Source organism: Mauremys mutica, chromosome 11 (genome assembly GCF_020497125.1).
Source record: "Mauremys mutica isolate MM-2020 ecotype Southern chromosome 11, ASM2049712v1, whole genome shotgun sequence".
Classification (NCBI taxonomy): Eukaryota; Metazoa; Chordata; order Testudines; family Geoemydidae; genus Mauremys; species Mauremys mutica.
The window spans coordinates 2,504,269-2,525,138 of NC_059082.1; the positions used below are offsets into that span (position 1 = coordinate 2,504,269).

At 51.9% G+C, this 20,870-nt stretch overlaps 1 protein-coding gene, 1 non-coding gene and 1 pseudogene across 4 annotated transcripts in view; all 3 read left to right on the forward strand.

Moving 5' to 3' along the window:
* The first annotated feature begins 7,342 nt into the window (after window positions 1–7,342).
* LOC123344041 lies at window positions 7,343–9,937 on the forward strand (annotated as a pseudogene).
* A 5,466-nt stretch (window positions 9,938–15,403) lies between these two features.
* Window positions 15,404–15,476, forward strand: TRNAK-CUU. Its single transcript has one exon. It is a non-coding gene; the product is annotated as a tRNA-Lys (tRNA).
* Window positions 15,477–15,906: 430 nt separating this feature from the next.
* Window positions 15,907–20,870, forward strand: part of MORF4L1 (mortality factor 4 like 1) — a 38,410-nt gene continuing 33,446 nt past the window's right edge. For 2 of the 3 annotated variants that reach the window (XM_044980167.1, XM_044980168.1), the window contains exon 1: window positions 15,907–16,021. In XM_044980167.1, the coding sequence (XP_044836102.1) occupies window positions 15,982–16,021 (40 nt within the window). In that variant the 5' untranslated portion in view covers window positions 15,907–15,981. Of the gene's footprint in view, window positions 16,022–17,653; window positions 17,758–20,870 lie in introns of all 3 variants that reach the window. The other variant, XM_044980169.1, reaches the window with a different exon arrangement.

Sequence of the window (20,870 nt, forward strand, 5' to 3'; positions counted from 1 at the left end):
GCCGCCGCCGCCGCCCCCCGCGCCCACGGGGCAGGACAAGCGCCGGGAGTGACTCAGACCCGGCCCGGCGCGGCGCTTGGCGCTGGTGCGAGGGCGCCCCCTGGTGGCGTTGCGGAGCACCCGCCGCCGGCGCTGCCCGGGCGGCCCCCGCTCGCGGCGTCCTCGGCCGGGCCCAGGGGCAGCCGGGCGCTGGACTGAGACTTCCAGAGGGGCCTGGTGAGCGGGGAAGCACTCAGCTACAATCCTGAAGGTCGTCGATCCGAGTCTTGCTCGATCTCACACTGAAAGGCCACCTTCAGTTCATCCAGCTGCACAATGGGTACCCGAGCCATGGGCTTAGGGCCGCCAGAGGCAGTCAGAGCTGATGCTGGCCATATCACTCCCTGTGCACCGGTGGCCGTGAAACTCACATGCCTTCACTGTGTCAACCCGAGGAGCTATTGGCTCAGGTGAACTTTGACTCTGAAAGCTTGGGCAGGAAAATGCAATGAAGCTCAGTCAGCACTTGGGACAAGGTCTGTACATTCACTGAGTACGTTTTCTCCCCCATCCCCACATAATAACTCAATGCTGTACAGAAGGCACCTTGGGCTACATTCTCCTGTATACCACTGTCACATGCTCACTAGTCAGTCCCTTTCAGGGGAGCTGGGGCCAGCCACGCCTGTGCCATGAGTTCACTGCTTTCCAGGCTGAGGCAGTGGGATTAAGGAGGGCCAGCTGATACCTGAATGGACACCTGGGCCTTATGAAAGGGCTAAGTGAGCTCAGGTGGTGGTTTGAATAGTAGGTAGGTAGGTGCCTGTGAAAGGCCCTGAGTCAGGATCTGCAGGAGTCAGCTGAGTGCTCTTGGGGGTCAGGTGTTCTACAGTACAGCAGGGAAGGATGCATGGAACAAGCCCAGCAGGGGCTGACAATGGTACTCCAGGGTGCTGGACTGGGGATTCTATCCCAGCCCCAGAAATGGGTGAGAACAGGATCCAGAGGGTGTGATGAAGAGAAGCCCTTGGAGGGTGGAAGAGCCTTTTGTTTGTTGGGACTTTTTAGTTGGATTTTTGCTACCTCAAAAGGGATTTAGTTTGTTTATGTCCTGCCTGGTGAGCAGAGCCATATCTCCAGCACAGATCAGTGTGTGGAGAGCTGAGGAGACCCAGCCTGGGGAAGGAAACTGAGGCAGTACCATGTGTGGCTAGCAGGAGGTGCCCTGGGGGGGCTGTGCTGTGCAACATGCACAGCACAAACACTGTCTAGAATAAGACCATGATACAGCCACCAAAGTAAATGCTCCCAGATTAGAAATGGCTAAAGGATAAATATGATCCTAGGCCCTGCCTTGCTAAGTATTTTTTATTTTTATTTAAACCAGTGCTTCAGCACAGCACTTGGAGTGCAGGAAATGATGCATCTTTATTAAATACATTCAGTTATTTTAATTTACCAGGATTATCCTATTTCATTTTTGCTAACTGGATCCCTCCTTTCATTGCTGACATTCATCACCAGGCAAGCTCCGTTTAGGGAGGAAGGGGAAGAGATTTAATAAATGAGTGTTTAGTTTCAGAAAAGTACATGCTGGAGGGTTATCTGTGTTTTTTTTTTAAATGCAAGAGTTTCATGAAAACAGGATGTTAAGTTTTTGTTCTGTTGGACCCACAGACACTTTTTAATAAAGTACTTTATTGCCAGAGCTATTTGTCTTGCTAAGCGCAATTGAGCTAGTCTTTGCATTATGTATTATTAAAGTTGCCAAAAGCTGGGAATGGGCGACAGGGGATGGATCACTTGATGATTCTCTGTTCTGTTCATTCCCTCTGGGGCACCTGGCATTGGCCACTGTCAGAAGACAGGACACTGAGCTACATGGACCTTTGGTCTGACCCAGTCTGGCCATTCTTATGTTCTTAAGATATTTTGTAGAAGATGAAAGTATATTTAAACATTTTAGGCCTGATCCTTCATTCCCTGATGCAATCTCCTAATGGACAAACAAGTTAGAAAATACTCATTCTGGAAGGCTGTAATTAACACTACTTTATTGCTTGGAATTCAGAAACCTAACATAACCCCTAAAATCAGAGAGACAAAGCAGACTGCTCTCTTAGGGAGAGAGGCACAACTCACCCCATCTTGTTCCAGGCAAGTTTTTGCAGAGTGCTCAAAAAGGACCCATATCACACAGCTTCCCTCAGAGCCCCTTAGGCTGCAAGCAGAACCAGGAAATGCCTTACATTTAAAGTGTTAGCTGGTAATCTGAACAGTTTTCAATACACCACACTATTAGTTATTGCATTGGGCTGAAGGGATCTGATGAGAGCCACATTGCACTAAGCACTGTGCAGGAAAAAGGCAGTCCTCGCCCCAAGGAGCTGACCAGCTTCGTTATGACAAGCAACAGGTGGAAGGAATAAACCAACGGAGCGGTGAGGGAACAGTAGGGTGGCCAACTGTCCAATCACACAAAACCCAAACACTCTTGTCCTACCCCTTCTCTGAGGCCCTGCCCCACTCACTGCATCCCCTCCCCCCTGCCCCACTCACTTTCACCAGGCTGGGGAAGGGGCCAGGGGTGCAGGAGGGGTTTTGGGGTGCAAGCTCTGGGGGGAGTTTGGGTGCTGCAGAGGGCTCTGGGATGGGGCAGGGGGTTGGGGTGTGGACTCTGGGAGGGAGTTTGGGTGTGAGAGGGGGCTGGCACAGGGGGTTGGGGTGAGGGAGGGGATGAGGGGTGTGGGCTGCAGCCGGGAGGCCCTTACCTTGGGCAGCTCCCAGTCAGTGGTGCAGCAGGACTAAGGCAAGCGCCCTGCCTGCCCTGGCCCCACGCTGCTCCCGGAAGTGGCTGGCACTTCCTTGCAGCCCCTAGGCAGAGGCACGGCCAGGCAGTTGTGCACAGTGCATGCTGCCCATACCCACAGGTGTCGCCCCTGCAACTCCCATTGGCTGTGGTTCCTGGTCAATGGGAGCTGCAGAGGCAGCACTCGGGGTGGGGGCAGCATGCAGAGCCCCCTAACTCTCCCCAGGGCCCGCAGGGATGTGCCAGCTGCTTCTGGGAGGGCACGGAGCCTGCCTTAGCCCCTCTGTGCTGCTGGACTTTTAGCAGTCTAAAATCTCCCAGTTTGGCTTCAGGAGCCTCCAGGAGCTAGAGCCCGATTCTGGGAGACTCCTGGCAAAACCAGCAGATATGGCAACTCTAGGGAACAGTAAAGTGAACCAGTTATACAATAAGCAGAGGTCTCAGCTCACTGTTTACTCATTGTTAGGATCAGGCTCTTTACTCTCTCTGCAAACAATAAAGAGGAATAAAATTATGTTTAAAAACCTCACCACATTTAAATTAATGCGCTAAAGCCCAATCACTATTCCCGCTGTGGGGGCTGATCCTGCAAGGTGCTGAATGCCCTTTGCAATGCCCAGGGATGCTCCATGCCTTGCAGCTCCTGGCTCATTCACTGCCTAAGCTGAAATTTTCAGTGCTTTAGCCAAAGACGAATTGGAAGTCTTGTAATTTCTGCAGACCCTGCCCTTTGCTGTAACACTTACCCTAAAAGGGAAGAGCATTGCAACTTAGCATTTTATTCTGCGTAGAAAAGATCCTGTCAATCGTATCTAGATGAAAGGCTAGAAACATCTGAGAACGAGTGGGCAGGCAGCTGAGCCATCTCCAAATTTCACAGGTATTTATGCTGGTGAAGTGTACAACAGGGCTCTCTCCTGCTCCCCCCGCCCCCTCGGTCTCTGGCATGTGCACATCAGACCTGCCCCACCCCAAATCCCCTTGCCTGTGCCGGGGGTTCTACAGTGCAGAGGTGAGCAGAGAGGGCGCACATGAAAGAATTCAGTGTACGTGATCCAGATTTGCTTTCAGCCAGCAGAGTAAATCTGGAGTGACTCCTTTGAAGTCAGAACTGTAACCCAGTGGCTCTCAACCTTTCCAGACCACTGGCCCCCTTTCAGGAGTCTGATTTGTCTTGCATACCCCCGAGTTTCACCTCATTTAAAAACGACTTGCTTATAAAATCAGAGATAAAAGTACAAAAGTGTCACAGTACACTATTACTGCAAACTTGTTGACTTTCTCATTTTTACCATATAGCTATAAAATCAATTGGAATATAAATACAGTAATGTACTTACATTTCAGTGTACAGTATATAGAGCAGTATAAACAAGCCATTGTCTGGATGAAAGTTTAGTTTGTACTGACTTGGCTAGTGCTTTTTATGGAGCCTGTTGTAAAACGAGGCAAATATCAGGATGAGTTGAGGTACCCCCCGGAAGACCTCTGTGTACCCCCAAGGGCATGTGTACCCCTGGTTGAGAACCATTGGTCCTGTGCATTTGCACTAAAAGTGGTTACATGCAGGAGGGGTGGGAATGACCAAACCAAGACAGCAGATGCATGGTTGGTTATTTGGCAATGAGGCAATACACTAAAATATTTTTTAAAGAAGAAATTGAGTAAATCCCTGCTGGACTGGAGCAGGGGGCAGGGGCAAAGTCAGTGGTCAGGTGAAGCAGCAGGACTTTGAGTTCGACTGACAGATCCCGTCTGTTATGAATTAACTTATTGAATCAGACATTCTGGCCCTCTGCACATAGGTGAATTTCCCCCTAATAGCTGATGTTCCAGCAAATGGGAATTGCTGCAAAAACACAATGAATGAGATTTTTGAGCGCACTTAACTTTGGCTCAGTTCTGGCTTCAGTGAGGGCAGAATTAGATCTGTGCTGGGCAATTCTGAAAATGCAGCCACTCTTTCATGTTTACTTAAAGAAAAAGATTTATGATCATTTTGAAACACCTTCAAAATGTTTGCCACACTTTGGCCAAATTTTGTTCTCAGCTACCCCAGGCTAAATGCAGAGTCACACTGCTCACTTTAAAGGACCTATTTTCAGTTACACTGGGGTTGGGTATGTATCTGAAAGCAGAATTAGGCCCCTTTTGCCTTTCTGATTTTTAGGAATATTGTTTTGAAAATAACACTGATCACATTTTAAGGTACATTTTACAGTGAGCATGACACCTGGTGGGGGAACCAAACAATCACAGTCTGTGTAAGCCTGATCAACAGATGCTTAGGTATAAGGTAAAATACAATATATACATCTCTATCAAGTAAAGCTGCTTTAGTATCATGGATATTTTACAAACCAATTGTGCTAAAAATGTGGAACTAATTACACCCTTAGAAATTCAAACTATGTATTTGGATATCTCTTGAAAAAAACATATGGCATTTCTGAAACCTGGGTCACATATTTCTAAACTATATTACATGTCCAGTAGCTTTCCCATAAACTTCTCTTTCCGCTACTCTTTTTTATTTGTGCCTGTTTGTGTCTTTTATTTGACTGATGACTGAAATGTGTGAAAAGGTCCAGAGAAAAAAAAGGAACCACAAGGAGAGATTTTACAACAAGACTGATAAATGTTTAGCCATAAACAGTTGGATAATTAGACATTTGTTTAAATGTGCCTGATTTGACTAATGTGTCAATTTACAGTCATTTTAACCTTATAATATGAATCACTTGTGTCCAAAAAGCTACCCGAGTGATGGGCACCCTAGAAATTGCCAGATAGACATTGGTACGCTCAATCTATGTCACATGTAAGAGCTCTTTCAGTGCTTCTGTAATATTTTAAAGAATAGCAGGCTTGTGTTTTGGTAAAGAGCCCAGTCTGAGGCTGCTCCACTCATGGTTACAGGTTCAGACTAGATAGTCTTTTATCAGGTAGGGCTTTTACCTTTTACACACTATGAGTGAATCAGGCAATGGGAGCTGGATCAGTGGAAGTTGAGGGTGCTTTGCACTTCACAGGTGATACTTAGCACTGGAAAGGATTGAACTCTATGGCCCAGATTTTCAAGAGCTTAGATCCCATTTAGGCATCTAAATAAGGACCAACTTTTCCAGAATAACCCCCACCACCACCACGCATTGTGGCCAGTTGTTCAAAAGAGTTCAACCCACCTAGTATGCTGAACTCTTTAAAAAAAATCTGGCCACAATTGTGTGTGCTGAGTTCTTTTGAAAATTTGCCATAAATCGCTGCTACTGAAATGCGCTGTTTTTGGACTAGAGGAAGACAGCTACCCATTCCCAGAGAGACTACACAGCTGTTTTTGGGGGTGTACAAGTGCAGAGTAACTTCTTCAGTGAACTGCAGAAGGAATCTAAGTTAAGCAGAATATATTTACTTCTGTTGAAATGTGCTGGGTACACACCCCTACTTTGCAGAAAGTGAGATGGGTGATTTAATGGCCTGGCACTTGCTTTTATCATTCATCCATAATGCAGCATCTCCAGCAGGACAGCCCCTCCTGTGTCCTCCAACAACATCAGGTTGGGATATTGAGTCAGAGACGACACAGTAGGAAGCATGCCAACCAATGAATCACCAACACCACTGTCTGTAGCACCTGGGTTCTAGTCAGATGTCACTCATCCCAGTATTGAGGAGGCCTAGCCTTGCCAAGGCTGGGAACACTGCTCACAGTGGAGTGGTTGAAGGTTAATTAAAATTGCCTTTAACAGATATTCTTTGTCATAGATTTGACAACAATTTTTATGAACTATTATTTATTTTTACCAGGAAATCTCCCTCCCCACCTCATTCACAATACAGAAAATGCATATTTACAATTACTTCTGGGGGAATTCTGCACCACTGAGCACACACACAGAATCCATGTCCCCCATAGATATTTTTTTCTCTGCAGAATATAGATTCTGCTGGAGAGGCACTGCAGTTACACCTTTTGCCCCCCAGCAGCTGCTGTGGCACTAGAAGAGAGGGCAGCCAGCCCCGTATTCCCCACAGCGGGGTCAGGTGAGGAGGCACCCGAAGGACAGTGCGGGGCACACTTGGCTGCTGGGGAGTCAGACTGGGGTTCAGAAAGGCTAGTGGGGGGGACAGAGTGGGGCATGGGCTCAGGAGTTAGTGGGGTGACAACATTGATCCAGGGGATGAATGGGTTGGGGCTGCAGGGCCACTTGGGGATGGGGTGGGGGCTGCAGGGCCACATGGAGACAGGGTGTAGAGGGGTACAGGGACACAGGGGGATGGGGATGCAGGAACACATGGGGACAGGGGTTGCAAGGACACATGGGGACAGGGCAGCTGTGCCTGACTGAATGGGAGAGGCTATGGGTCAGCCAAGGTCTGCATGGTGGAGTCTCCCCAACTCCCAGTTGCATCCCAGCCTAGGGGCGTAGGACAGAGATATGTAGTCCTTGGGAGGGACCAGAATGCTAGCCACTGATGAAGATGAGGAAGGTGACAGTGATGAGGAAGATATTGGCTAGCATTGCAGGTTGTTCTGCAAGGGAAGGTGTGAACATGGATGTTCAGATGTCCTTTCTGTATTATCTCTATCCACCTTCCGGAGACAGAGTGAGCGTGACAGTGCTAAATGGAAATAGAGAAGAGTTCCCATAGTGTGAGTGCGCCCACCTGTGCCCATCGGGTTCCCAGCTACACAGTCATTTCAATAATACTGGGCCTGCTCTTGGGACAAGAACCCGTCAACCCTCCCTGTGATAACTGGAATGCTTAAGTGCTTAATCAATATAATTAATACATAGATCAGGCTACAGAGCTTGTGTTGTGGGGAGTGTGTGTGTAGGTGGGTGTGTCCTTCTCTGTGTGTGAGTGTAACAGTGTGTTGGGGCAGTGTGTGTGTGTGTGTGTGTGTGTGTGTGTGTGAGTCCTTCTCTGTGTGTGAGAGTGTGACAGTGTGTTGGGGCAGTGTGTGTGTGTGTGTGTGAGTCCTTCTCTGTGTGTGAGAGTGTGACAGTGTGTTGGGGCAGTGTGTGTGTGTATGTGTGTGTGTGTGTGAGTCCTTCTCTGTGTGTGAGAGTGTGACAGTGTGTTGGGGCAGTGTGTGTGTATAACGGGCCCAGGTCTGACCCTTGTCCCTGTGACCCAGCCGCCCACGCGTGGGGGGCTGGGCAGCACCACCAGGCTGCTCCTGCGCTTCACTGGCGGTAATAGGAGGCTCGGGCCCTTTCGGAAAGTGCCCGGTGGGTTTGTTTGCCTCTGGCGGGGGCGCTGAGTGGCCCCTGGTTGCGCTGGGAAGGGGAGAAGCGGACCCATGGCAGCGGGTTTTAATCCCTCTCTGATGGTCTCCAGCGGGTGCCCCCGGACCAGCCAGCGAGCAGCGGGAACCGCCTCACACGCTCCAGCCCCGCAACGCGCAGCGCCCTGACAAGATCCCGCAGGAAACAGCCCTGCCCCGGGAGGCGGCGGGTCTCCTGCATCGCCCGTGCAGGGCAGCGCCCCACACACACCCTAGTCCCTGCTCCGGCCGGCGCTGCAGACTCACCCGCTTCCCCCTGGAGGAGCCGAGCCACCAGCCAAGCGCCGCAGCTGTCCCGGGCGCCCCGGAGCCGGGCGCGAGCCGCTTCCCTGGAGAGCCGCCCGCAGGGGCCAGGCTCAGCACCGCGGACAGCTCCGTGCGGCCCGGGGGCGGCCGAGGCGGCGAGGGACGGGCCAGCCCCGCTCCTTGCCCGCAGCCTGGCACCTGCGGCCAATCGCCGGGGCCAGGGGAGGCGCCTCCGTGGCGGCTTCCCCGATAAAAGCGCCTCGCAGCCGGCCACCAGCCAGCCGGGGTCCTCTGTCCCGGCGCCCAGCCTTGCGCTCGGACCGGCCCCTCCCCGGCAGCTGCCGGACTCACCCCGGGCCCTGCGGGGGACCCCGGCTGCAGCCCGCCCGCGCTGCGCCCCCACCCGCCCGCCCGCCCGCGCTCCCTCCCAGAGCCCCGGCAGGGCCACGGTCCCAGCTCGCCGCGGGGCGCCCCCCAAGGGCGGCGGGGCGGCCTGGCTGGAAGGGGGCCCCGGCCGCGCGTCTGGGGGGCTCCCGAGCGCCTCGGCCTGGCAGCGGCCGAGCTTCCGCGCCCTGCAGGAGGTGGCGGTGCCGGTGCCGGTGCCGGCCCGCGCCGCCCTGGCGCTGCGGATCCTGATCGCCGCCGTCTACCTGGGCCTGGGCGCCCTGGGCGCGGTGGGGAACCTGCTGGTGCTGCGGCTGCTGGGCGAGCGGCCGCGGCGCCCCCGCTCCAGCCTTCGTGCGCAACCTGGCGGCCACCGGCCTGCAGTTCGCGCTGACCCTGCCCTTCTGGGGCGCCGAGGCGGCGCTGGGCTTCAGCTGGCCCTTGGGGGCCCCGCTCTGCGCCCCGGTGCTCTGCGCCACCGCGCTCCACATGTGCGCCAGCGCCTTCTTCCTCACCGCGCTCAGCGGGGCCCGCTACCGCTCCTGGCCTCGGCCCTGCGGCGCCCCGGCTCCGTGCGCCGCCTCTGCGCGCTCCTCTGGGCCGCCGCCTGCCTGGCCACCCTGCCCGCCGCCCGCTTCTCCCCCTGCGCCGCGTGGCCGGCGAGCCGCTCTGCCTGCTGCGCTTCCCCGACGGCCGGGACTGGCTGGATCTGCAGCAGATCCTGCTGGCCTTCGTGCTGCCGCTGGCCACCCTGGGCCTCTGCTACCTGCTGCTGCTGCGCCGGCTGGGCAGCGCCCGGCCCCGGGTCACCCGCGCCGTCACCGTCGCTGTGCTGGCCTTCTTCCTCTGCTGGCTGCCCAGCCAGGCGCTCACCCTCTGGGGCGTGCTGGTGAGGCTGGGCGCCCTGCCCTGGGACAGAGCCTACTGCCTGGGGCCCGCCTACCTCTTCCCCGTCGCCGTGTGCCTGGCGCACGCCAACAGCGGCCTCGACCCCCTGCTGAACTGCCTGCGGCTCCCCGAGTTCCGCCAGCGGCTCCGGCCGGGAGCTGTGCCGGGGCCGCGGGAGGATGGGAGCCAGGGCGCGGAGCCTTGGCACCGGGCGACCCTCCCCTTCATCCCCCAGCACCCCCGGGGGAGCGGCTGCGGTAGCCCCCGGGAAGGCGCATTGGACCCACCTTGGAAGCCAGGCTTCCGGGGCAGCTCCAGGAGACGCCGTGCTGACCTGACAACTCTTGGTATGGCCCCAGCCACGCGGCGCAGCCCCCGTGCGCTCCCGGGCCCGAGCCCTTCGGCTGAAGGCCACAGGAGAGCCAAAAGTTCCTGCAAACTCCGCCGGCTCGGTGCATTTCCCGCGGGCACCGGCGCCGAGTAAAGAAAGGAAGGCGGCTGATGTGGTTCGTTCGCTGAGGGCAGAGGGGGATTCACAGTTACTGCTTGCAGGGGCCTCGGGCAGGCACCGACCATGGCACTGTCAGTGCTCAGGCGCGCAGCAGGCAGGTGCTGTCGGTTAGCAATAGGAGTGGCGGTGCATTTCCAGGCAACTGCGGTTTGCTTCTGGGAGCGCCAGCCGCCCAGGGTGGCTGCAAAGGCTCAGGAAGGACAAAGATCCCCTAGAAATGAACTCCCGGGGAGCGTTTGGACGCACCATTTCTAGCGGAGAACGTGGAAAAGGTGCGCGTGAACTGGGCTTTGATAACGTGGGGTGACACAATCATCAGTCACCTATAAAACTGTATTTGTCTCCTCAGCTCCAAAGCCAGGCTGACCAGAGTTCCTTGGAGGTGTGAGCAGGGTGAGATCACTCCTTGGCAAAGAGACGCCAGTAGGGGATCTCCCCCTTAATCTGGAGGGGTGGCTGGATTTGCTTCAGCGCAGCATGGCACCTTTTCTCTGCTATGGGCACAATGCAGCACTGTGGGTACAAAGGTCCATTGGCAACCCAAATACAAAATGGGGTGTCTTAAATGTGAGTCTTCACATGAATCAGTGTAAAGTGCATATTTCTTTGTATGCCTTATTTTGCTCTCTATGGCAAGCTGAAGTCAGCAACATGACAGCTCAACATCAGAGCGAGTTGTTTACACTGGATTATTCATATGATTTGTTTGTGTTTTATTGGCATTACTGCAGTGCTTAGGAGCCCTAGCCATGGAACAGGCACCGTATTGACACAGAACAAGGACAGTCCCTGCCCCCAAGAGCTTCCCGGCTTGGTAAACTGCCACCAGCTCCACCAGAATCTTTACTTTTTAGAAGAGTTTTACTTTAAAATATGATTTATAAACTGGCCTAAGAAAATGGAGATAATTTTATCACAGAAGGGCAGCAAAGTATGAACTATTTTAAAGTGATTCTTTATGCTTGATTTGTACAAAAACATGAATGACCTGTAAATAGCCAGACCCTTGTGCCACTCTTATAACAAGCTGCTTCTCGTGCTATTTAATGAAGGCTCAATACTAAACTGCCAATAAAAAGCTGCTTTTTAAAATTATCTGCTCCCCAAATTGTTTGGTTTAGATCAACTTGAATGTTTATTTTGTATTTGTGGAATCACAGAGCTGAATCCTGCCCTGGCCTGCACAGTGCATCCTGCATCGCTCAGAGCCTGGATTCATAGAATTCAAGGCCAGAAGGGACTACAAGGTCTGATCTCCTGTATTTCGCAGGCATCACCACCACCCAGCACCCACATGCTAAGCCCAACTACTGAAGGGAGACCAAAGTCTTACCAGCACTGGAGACTAGACTATTTTCTGCCAGAGGCTGAGAACTACGAGGCCCTGAGTGCCTGAGGCCCCTGCAGTGATGGAAATAATTCAGTGAGATACACCCAGTTAATCCTGGCAAGTGACCCACACCCACACATGGTAGAGCAAGGCAAAAAATCCTCAAGGTCACTGCCAGTCTGACCTGGAGGAAAATCCCTTCCGGCCCCAACATGTGGCAATCAGTTAGACCTGAGCATGTGAGCAAGAACCGGCCAGCCAAGCACCTGAGAGAGAGAAGGCTCCATGCCAGCTCAGAGCCCTGGCCCTCTCCACCCCCATCCAATGTCCCATCTCCAGCTGTGGCCATCCCGGATAGTCCAGAGGAAGAAGATAAAAACCCCTGACAGAAAACATTGGGGGGAAACACACTGGGGCTGAAAGCCTGAAGCATGAGCTTTAGGAACATACGACATAAACTGGAAGAGAGCCCCAGGGTAGCTGAGCCCTGCCCCCGACTACTGGGGGCTATCCAATCATAAATTACAATAAGACAAGATTCAGTCCTCTGCAAAGGGCCAGAACAAGGGCTAGGCACCACTTATACCTTCTCTTGGCTCTCTTCAGGGGATGGATTTCTCCCAATGCGTGGAGGTGCGCTGCATGGTGAAGGGGTACGGGTAGAGCCCTACCAAATTTACCATCCATTTTGGTCAATTTCACGGTCAGAGCATTAAAAAAATCTAAATTTCATTATTTCAGCTATTTAAATCTGAAATTTCAGAGTGTTATAATTGTAGCGATACTGACTCAAAAAGGAGTTGTTGGAGGGTCGCAAGGTTATTGTAGGGGGATTGTGGTACTGCTACCTGTACTTCTGCACTGCTGCTGGCGGTGGCACTGCCTTCAGAGCTGGGCAGTTGGAGAGCAGCAGCTGCTGGCCAGGAGCCCAGCTCTGAAGGTTGAGCTGCCTCCAGCAGCAGTGCAGAAGTAAGGATGGCAGGGTATGATATTGCCACCTTTACTTCTGTGCTGCTGCTGGCAGGGCACTGCCTTCAGAGCTGGGTGCCCGGCCAACAGCCGCTGCTCTCCGGCCACCCAGCTCTGAAGGCAGCTCACAAGTAAGGATGGCAATACCACAACCCCCTTAAAATAACCTTGCAATCCCCCACAACCCCTTTTTGGACCAGGGCCCCTGTTTGAGAAATGCTGGTGTCCCCCATGAAATCTGTACACAAAGACCAGATTTCATGGTCCATGCTGCATTTTTCATGGCTGTGAATTTGGTAGGGCCCTAGGTATGGGATTAGTTGGGATGGGGAATGGCTGTACGACAAGCTGACCAACATATGCTGCTATAAACAAAAGCTCTGCCTGCCAGCCATTCAGTACATGCGGGTTCTGCTGGGAATGTCTGAATGAATTCAAATACAAATTCTTATATTTCTTAGACCTAAAATATAAATAAAAAACAAATGCTCTGCTATGCCTCTTTAGCTTTTACATGCATAAGCTATTTTTATTATTACTAATGTAGTTATAAAGCACCATTTATTTGGAAGGATCCAAAAGCACTTTACAAATTGATGTACAAGCTGTATATTCATAGCAATCATTTCATCCACCACTGAAAAGCAATCACTTCTGGTGTGAAGCACCGATGGTGTCTGTCTGAGGTACAGCAATATCACACATTTTACCACAATGATTAAAAGGACCCTCTTTGAACCCATAATAGATTATTGCCAAATTCTAGAAATCAGCTAAGTAAGCAGCTTGTGCAATCAGGCAAATAAGCACAAAAGCCATGGCACAATGCACACTGGGTTGGATTAGATCCCAAAGTGAAAGGTTAAGAGGAATGCTCAACTCCAGCATGCATGTATGCTAGGGAAGGGGGTGAGGTGGAGGGAAACTCAGCATGTTTTCACAGGGTTTTGGACTTGTGAATCCTCCATAAGCAGACCCCTTGCCAACCTCCCTAACCTGCCCTCTGGCTTGCTGGGTTCCAGTTCCTTAGCCAAGGCTTTTGTAGCAATGGGAGAGGAGCTCTGCAGGGAGGCTCAGCCTGGAGACCAGCATTGCACAGTGCAGATATAGAAAAAAATGGATCCCTTTCCTCTAGACCTGCTATCTTGGATTCACTGCTGGAACTGATTTTTTTACTAGGTTCATTAGTCTTTGGATATTTTGACATCACCGGGCTCTCTGGGCAGCAGGAGCAGGTTAGCACTGTATGAGATACCAAGTATCAGGGGGTAGCCGTGTTAGTCTGTATCCACAGAAACAACAAGGAGTCCGGTGGCACCTTAAAGACTAACAGGTTTATTTGGGCATAAGCTTTGCATGCATCTGAAGAAGTGGGGTTTTTACCCACGAAAGCTTATGCCCAAATAAATCTGTTAGTTCTTAAGGTGCCACCGGACTCCTTGTTGTTACTGTATAAGATGGTCCCTGAAAATGGGCTGAGTAGCTGACTAAGGGCAGGGGGGAGAGGAAGTTTTCCCAGTGAGATGTTATCTGGCAAACCTGTACGGTATGTACCCAGTGTGCAACCTGCACACTGCTGCCACTGCTCTGGCCCACACCGCCAGCAGCACCTCAATCGTTCATCTCTTAAGGTATTTACATTTTGGCTTCACTTTTTAAATGTTTATTGGAAATATTGAAAACATCAACATACACCTGTGTAGAAGAGGCTTAATGTTAGAGAGCACTGGCACACATTAAAGTCTCCCCAGGACTGCAAGTCTGGCAACCTTTACAAACCAGTGTTTAGGTGAGGGACGGGCACATACACTCTATACTCACTAACCCATTGGTGTGAACTTTACAGTCACAGAATGTTGTGCCTGTGCTTGTGAATGGTCAAACCAGTCCCCTGCCCCCTACGTCTTATTGTCTAACTGATCTCAAACTGGTGCTGGTTAATACATGAACAATCTGATCCTAGCTCGCCCCAGGTTAGAAATCCGAACACTCCTTTTAATCCAATGAATGTAAAAATAACAACAAAATCAGAAGCCCAGATGTATTTTGGGAGAAAAGGGTGAACACAAAATTTGGACCTAATTTGCAATTTCTCATGATTGATTATGAACGAAAGTCTTCAGTTTCTGAGGCACCAGAGGGATTTTTGTGTCTGAAACCGGGAACTCTTCAGCACCTGAAGCCTAGCACTCCTCTGATGGTGCACTAGGTCAGTGCAGACAGACGGAGACTCTGAATCACTCAGAGATGGATCAATTGAAGCTTAGCTTCGTGCAGCCTGCTGTTCGGAAGGAGTGTTTGCAGCGTGGACTGTTTTTAAGAGGCGGGTAGGAGGAAACCCTTGTCTGTCGTGCTGTGTGCAGCAGGCTGGCGATTATGCTGTCAAGGCCATGTAACAAACCAGCGGTATTTTGGCCCCGGTGCCCGGGCATTTTCAATGAGTGATTGTTGCCAGGAGACCTGAGGACGGGCAGCTCCGGAGCAGCGCAAAGTGTTGGCACCAGCCTCTGATAGCGCCGAGTAGGGTGACCAGATAGAAAGCGTGAAAAATCGGCAATGGGGTGGGGGGTAATAGGAGCCTATATAAGACAAATGCCCAAATATCAGGACTGTCCCTATAAAATCAGGACATCTGGTCACGCTAGCACTGCGAGATGAACAGGGCCGTTCTCTGGCACTCACCGCCGTGGGAACAGTGCTCTCCAGGCAGGGCAGTGTCCCGCAGCTCCCGGGCCGGTCACTGTGCCGCATGGCAGCTTGCAGCCAGCCACGGGAGGGCGCCGGCATTGCAGCCATTGCAGTTGGAGATGCAGGGCAGCAAAAGGCAGCATGTTCCCAATGTATAAATGTGCAGACATGGCTTTATGCAACAGCCTAGAGATCCTGCCTGACCCTCCCTAAATCCACCTGGGGCAGGATGGGGTACAAAGGACACAGCCAGCTCAGACAGACCCACAGTGTGAACTAGAAAAAAGAGCAGCCCCACTCCCTACTGCCCGGCTAGCTCAGTCGGTAGAGCATGGGACTCTTAATCCCAGGGTCGTGGGTTCGAGCCCCACGTTGGGCGAGAGCTTTTCTTTTCCTCTCTCACCCCCTAACCCGTTACAATGCAGCCGGCGCGGGTCCGAGCCCCGGCTCGCTTTGTTAGTTCGGAACACGCCCAGCGCCGGGGCTCGCTGCAGGGCAGGCGCTGGGGCGAACGCCGGTGCAGCCGGGGGAAGCGTCCCCCCGCGCCCAGGGCGAGGCTCGCCCCGGGGGCTCTGCAGGGGCCTGCAAGCCAGCAGCCGGGGCAGTGCCAGCCCCAAGCAGGGCTGGAGAGACAGCCCCGGGCGGCGGCTGGCCCCTGGGGACCGCCGACGATGGGCTCCCCTGCCCGGGGGGGGTCGCTGGCTGCGCAATGCCAGCGATGCGGGGCCGCAGCCCAGAGCCCGGGGCTCAGCCCGCCCAGGACTACAAGTCCCAGCATGCCTAGCGCGGCGGCGCGCATGCGCGGGGCTGGCCGTTATAATGCGGCGGAGCTGGCGAGGCCCCGCTGGGAGGGGCGGGGTGGGAGGAGGGAGAGTCACTTATAAATGGCGCCCAAGCAGGACCCCAAGCCCAAATTCCAGGAGGGTGAGTGCGGGCCGGGGCCGCGGCTCCCCGGGGCGGGGCGGGGCGGGGTGGGGTGCAGGCCTGGGGGCGGGGGCTGAGGCGCGGCCAGGCCCGGGGAGGCCTGGAGACCCGTGTGCAGCGCGAGGCCGGCCGGGCTGTGGGGGGATCTGAGGGGCGGGTATCGGTGATGACGGGCTGGGAAGGCACCTGGGGCGCAGGCGGTGATGGGGGGTGCAGGGGGAGGCTGGCTGGGTTGGGGGGGCTGGCTGGGTTGGGGGGGCGGGGGGTGTGGGGGGAGGATGGCTGGGCTGGGGGTGATGGGGGGGCTGGGGAGTGTGGGGGGAGGCTGGGGGGCTGGGGGTGCTGGGGGGTGTGGGGGGAGGCTGGCTGGGCTGGGGGTGATGGGGGGTGTGGGGGGAGGTTGGCTGGGCGGGGGGTGTGGGGGGAGGTTGGCTGGGTTGGGGGTGCTGGGGTGTGTGGGGGGAGGCTGGCTGGGTTGGGGGTGTGGGGGGAGGCTGGCTGGGTTGGGGGTGTGGGGGAGGCTGGCTGGGTTGGGGGGATGGGGGGCGGCTGGGGGGGTTGGGGGGGATGGGGGGAGCTGGGGGTGATGGGGGGAGGTTGGCTGGGCGGGGGTGATGGGGGGCTGGGGAGTGTGGGGGGAGGCTGGCTGGGTTGGGGGTGTGGGGGGGGCTGGGGGTGTGGGGGGAGGCTGGCTGGGTTGGGGGTGATGGGGGGGAGCTGGGGGTGTGGGGGGAGGCTGGCTGGGTTGGGGGTGATGGGGGGAGCTGGGGGTGATGGGGGGAGGCTGGCTGGGTTGGGGGTGATGGGGGAGGCTGGCTGGGTTGGGGGGGTGCGGGGGGAGGCTGGCTGGGTTGGGGGTGATGGGGGAGGCTGGCTGGGTTGGGGGGGTGCGGGGGGAGGCTGGCTGGGTTGGGGGGCTGGGGGGTGCAGGGGGAGGCTAGCTGGGCTGTGGGTGCAGAGGTGTGTGGCTGGTGGGGATCCTGTGGCCAGTCCATGCTGTAGTATTGCACGGAGCTCTGCGTGTGTCTGAACTGGAGAAGGCCCTGTCTAATCTTCCGGCTGCAGTTTATTTTTCTAACGTGGGGGGGGCTAAAGGGAAATGATGGTTTTCTTAAAAAAACAAAACAAACCCCATCAACCTACTGCTGCAGTTGTAGGGGAGGCCACTCCAGCTCTCTGTGCTTTGTATTGCTTGCATGCACTTCGTATCTGAGACTAGTGATTTGTGGACTGGGGGGCTGAAAAACAGCATCCAAGGGCCAGTTATGACCCACGGAGATGGCACATCCTGGCAGGTGATGATGAATCTGAGTGGCCTTGCAGCATGGATCAAGGTGGATGGTTTCCTGCTGGAAGCAGTCTCCTCCAGAAGGGTAGTTGCAGTCTGTGTACTCCATTTTACAGAGCGCTTGCAGCTCCTTGGCAATCCTTCAGTGAGGCCTTTAGCTGTGCAGTAAATGGGCTCCATGATGTTATGGTACCTGAGGGCACAGAGGACCTTTAGGATGTTAAAGCTCACTGGATCAGAGAAAGGGTTAGGAAATGGCTGTTTTGTTTTTTCATACTTCTCAACGCTCTCAGCTGGACTTTTTCCTTTACTCAAAATATGCTTGATTTTTGTTTTTCTCATAGGTGTGTATCAAAGCACTCCCATGGACATCGGTGGGCATTTAAGCCAATGAAAGATTTTTGTTTTTTGTAGGACTGTCAAGATTTTCTCTTCTTGAGGTTGAGAAGTATGTTTACTTTGTTACTTAAAATATCATTATAAGATAGCCCAATTAGGGATCTTGAATCTTGCATTATGACATAGTCTTTATAAGTGTGGCTTAAGGATATTGTAAAATATCATATGCTGATTATTGTGGTGACTTGCAACACTGCTATAGCTATGGTGGTCTCTGTTCATAACAGAACCCCTGTTTTTTGAGGCATTTAATGTTTTAGGCCATGTCTACACTACAAAATTAAGTTGACCTAACTTATGTTGGTTTACAGTTGCTGCAGTAATTGCATCGCTTGTGCGTATCTACACTTTGCTCTTTCTGTCAGTGGTGCGCGTCCTCACCAGGAGCTCTTGTACTGATTGTACTGTCAGTGTGGGGGATTGTATGATGGCTTCTGAAAGCCAGTAATAGTCAGTATAAGCAACACAGTGTCTACACTGACACTACATTGACTTAACTACATCAACATTGGCTCTATGCCTCTCATGGAGGTGGAGTTAAGTTGGTGTAGCAGGGCAGTTATGTTGTTGGGAGTGAAATTTTAGTGTACGCTTATATAGTTAGGTCAACATAGGTCAGCTTATCTTGGTAGCATAGACCAGGCCTTAATTTGCATCAGGCTGAAACATGACATACATGTTTCCATGACAGGTTTCAGAGTAGCAGCCGTGTTAGTCTGTATCCGCAAAAAGAACAGGAGTACTTGTGGCACCTTAAAGACTAACACATTTATTTTAAGGTGCCACAAGTACTCCTGTCATGTTTCCATGAAAGATTCAACTTATTCCATAAAATCTGTTTTAAAAATAAGTGGTTTTAGAATGGACAAATGACAACTGTTGGGGTATATTAAGCTTTGTTGGCTTGGGAGATGAATTTTGCATGACACTGAAGTCTATCCTTAGAGCTATTGCAAAAGAAACATAACCTGGCCAGTTAATAACAGTAACATTGGAAAAAAACCATAATTATACAGGCTCTGTAGTAATTTCTCTAGAATGGGTGGCCAAGCTTACTGGCCCTCCGAGCCGCATACAACAATCTTCAGAAGTTTGAGAGCCAGGGCACGCCTGCTGGGAGCCAGGGTTTGGGGCTTCAGCCCCACTCTTACTGAAGCCCCAAGCTCTGGCAGGTGTGCCCCACAGGACTGAAGCCCCAAGACCCCCTACCCCACTGCAAGACAGCCCTGGGCAGCAAGACTCAGGTTACAGGACTCCTGCCCAGCGCTGTAATCCTTGGGGTTGGGGTTTGGCTTTGGCCCCCTGTGGGGCTTGGGTGGGCTCAGGCTTCGGTCCTCCCTCCTGGGGTCGTGTAGTAATTTTTGTTGTCAGAAGGGGGTCATGGTACAATGAAGTTTGAGAACCTCTGCTCTAGTTTATCTGTAGAAGGAATCCTGGTGGGGATGGCTAGAGGGGAGTTCTCTTTAGCTTTTTAGAATGGACTCCCTAGGATTTAAGAAAATGAAATATTTTATTGATATTTAAATATGTAATCTGAAAGGCTGGTAGGTTTTTTAAATGCACAGGTTAAGATGTATTCCTATAGGAAAGAGAAGTATTGTAAGTGCTGATGTTGTAAATTTCTAGTGCAGTGTATAATATGCCACATTTTTATTTTAGCTTTAGAAAAGCTAACACCAAGTGATCTTTAAAAATTTCCCCTGGATTTAGCAGTATTTATTTACCTTTTAAAAAGCAGATTTATCTTGCAAAGATGTCTTTTGCATTCTATCTTGTCCATTCTGGATCTTGATCCAGCAACTGGCATTTTATTGAAACCTCATTGAAGTCAATGGAAAGACTTCACTTGGAGTTGGATCAGGTTGTTAATGTAGATAATATTAGAATCCCTGGACTACATGAGACCTTCCACCTGTGAAAATAATGCAGTGTTAAGCATTTAAGCCCCAGTCCTGCAAGGTGTGTGGCTTTTTTTGGCTTATCTGGAGCCCAATGGAAGCCAAGTTTATGCCATGTGGGCAGAAGAACTTGCAGGCTCTGGACAGCAGCATGGACTGACCAGATCTAGCTTGGAAACTAGGAGCAGCATTACTAAGCAACAAAACCACTTGGCATAGTTTGGCATCCAAGAATGTTGACAAAGCATGCCTGGTTCTCTCTTGAGAGCTATTTTGCACCCCCCCCCCCCCCCGAAAAAAGAGGCTCCATTCCAAAATGTCTTTTTTTTTTTTTGTTTGTTTGGTTTTTTTAGGAGAGCTGAATAAATAAAGGAGGTGTCTCACTGTAGTGCGCCTTATTGTGTCTATATACTGCAGAGAGATGACTTGGAATTATTTTGATCTAAGCTAGTGTTGGGGAAAGCTATGGTAAATTTCTTTCTAATGTGTTTTCTTTGAGTGTGACATGTGGTTGTGGGGGAGAAGGTCTGTCAGTCTTTCTGTAGCACTATTTCTCCAAGACACCCGGTACTGAGAAATCAGAATGTTCTTGGTCTGTATTTATGTAAAGAGCCTAACTCCTCTAAAACGTAGGCAAAATGTTCATCTTTAAGAACAAGTAAACGAGGCTTGTTTACCAGCAGTGTTAATAAACAGTGCAAAATAGAGGTGAAATACTGTAGTTATAATTTTTAAATAGCTATTCTGCATGCTGAGTAACTGGTTTTAAGATTAAATATTTATAATGGAAAACACATTTTAATAAAAATACACAAGAGACTTCAAAGTGGGTACTTCCTCTGTGCAAAATATTTTTTAAGCTGGTGTCAGACCAGTCTTGGCAAGCCACTTTCATACAGATTTTTTTCTTAACATAACTCTGTACAGAAACTGTTTTATTTTGAATTTGCTTTCTTGTAAGTGTATCTTTTTTTTCTCACCCACTGTGGGCATGAAATCCCGCTGATTAGTATTTACAGTGAACTCTCCAAATCTATTTTATCCTACCGCTATATTGAATCTGGGAATAAAGTATTAATTGGAAAAGCAGTTTAGTAAATTGATCATTAAATATTTGGTGCAGTTAAAGGATTATTAAAACCAGCTAACCCTGGAGGCATAAAGGAATGGTAAACAAAGCTAGGAATGGCCTCCTTGCAAAAGGAAGGGAATGTAGGGTACTCCATAGTGGACTGTAACCCTGTAAATTATTGGTGCAGCTTAA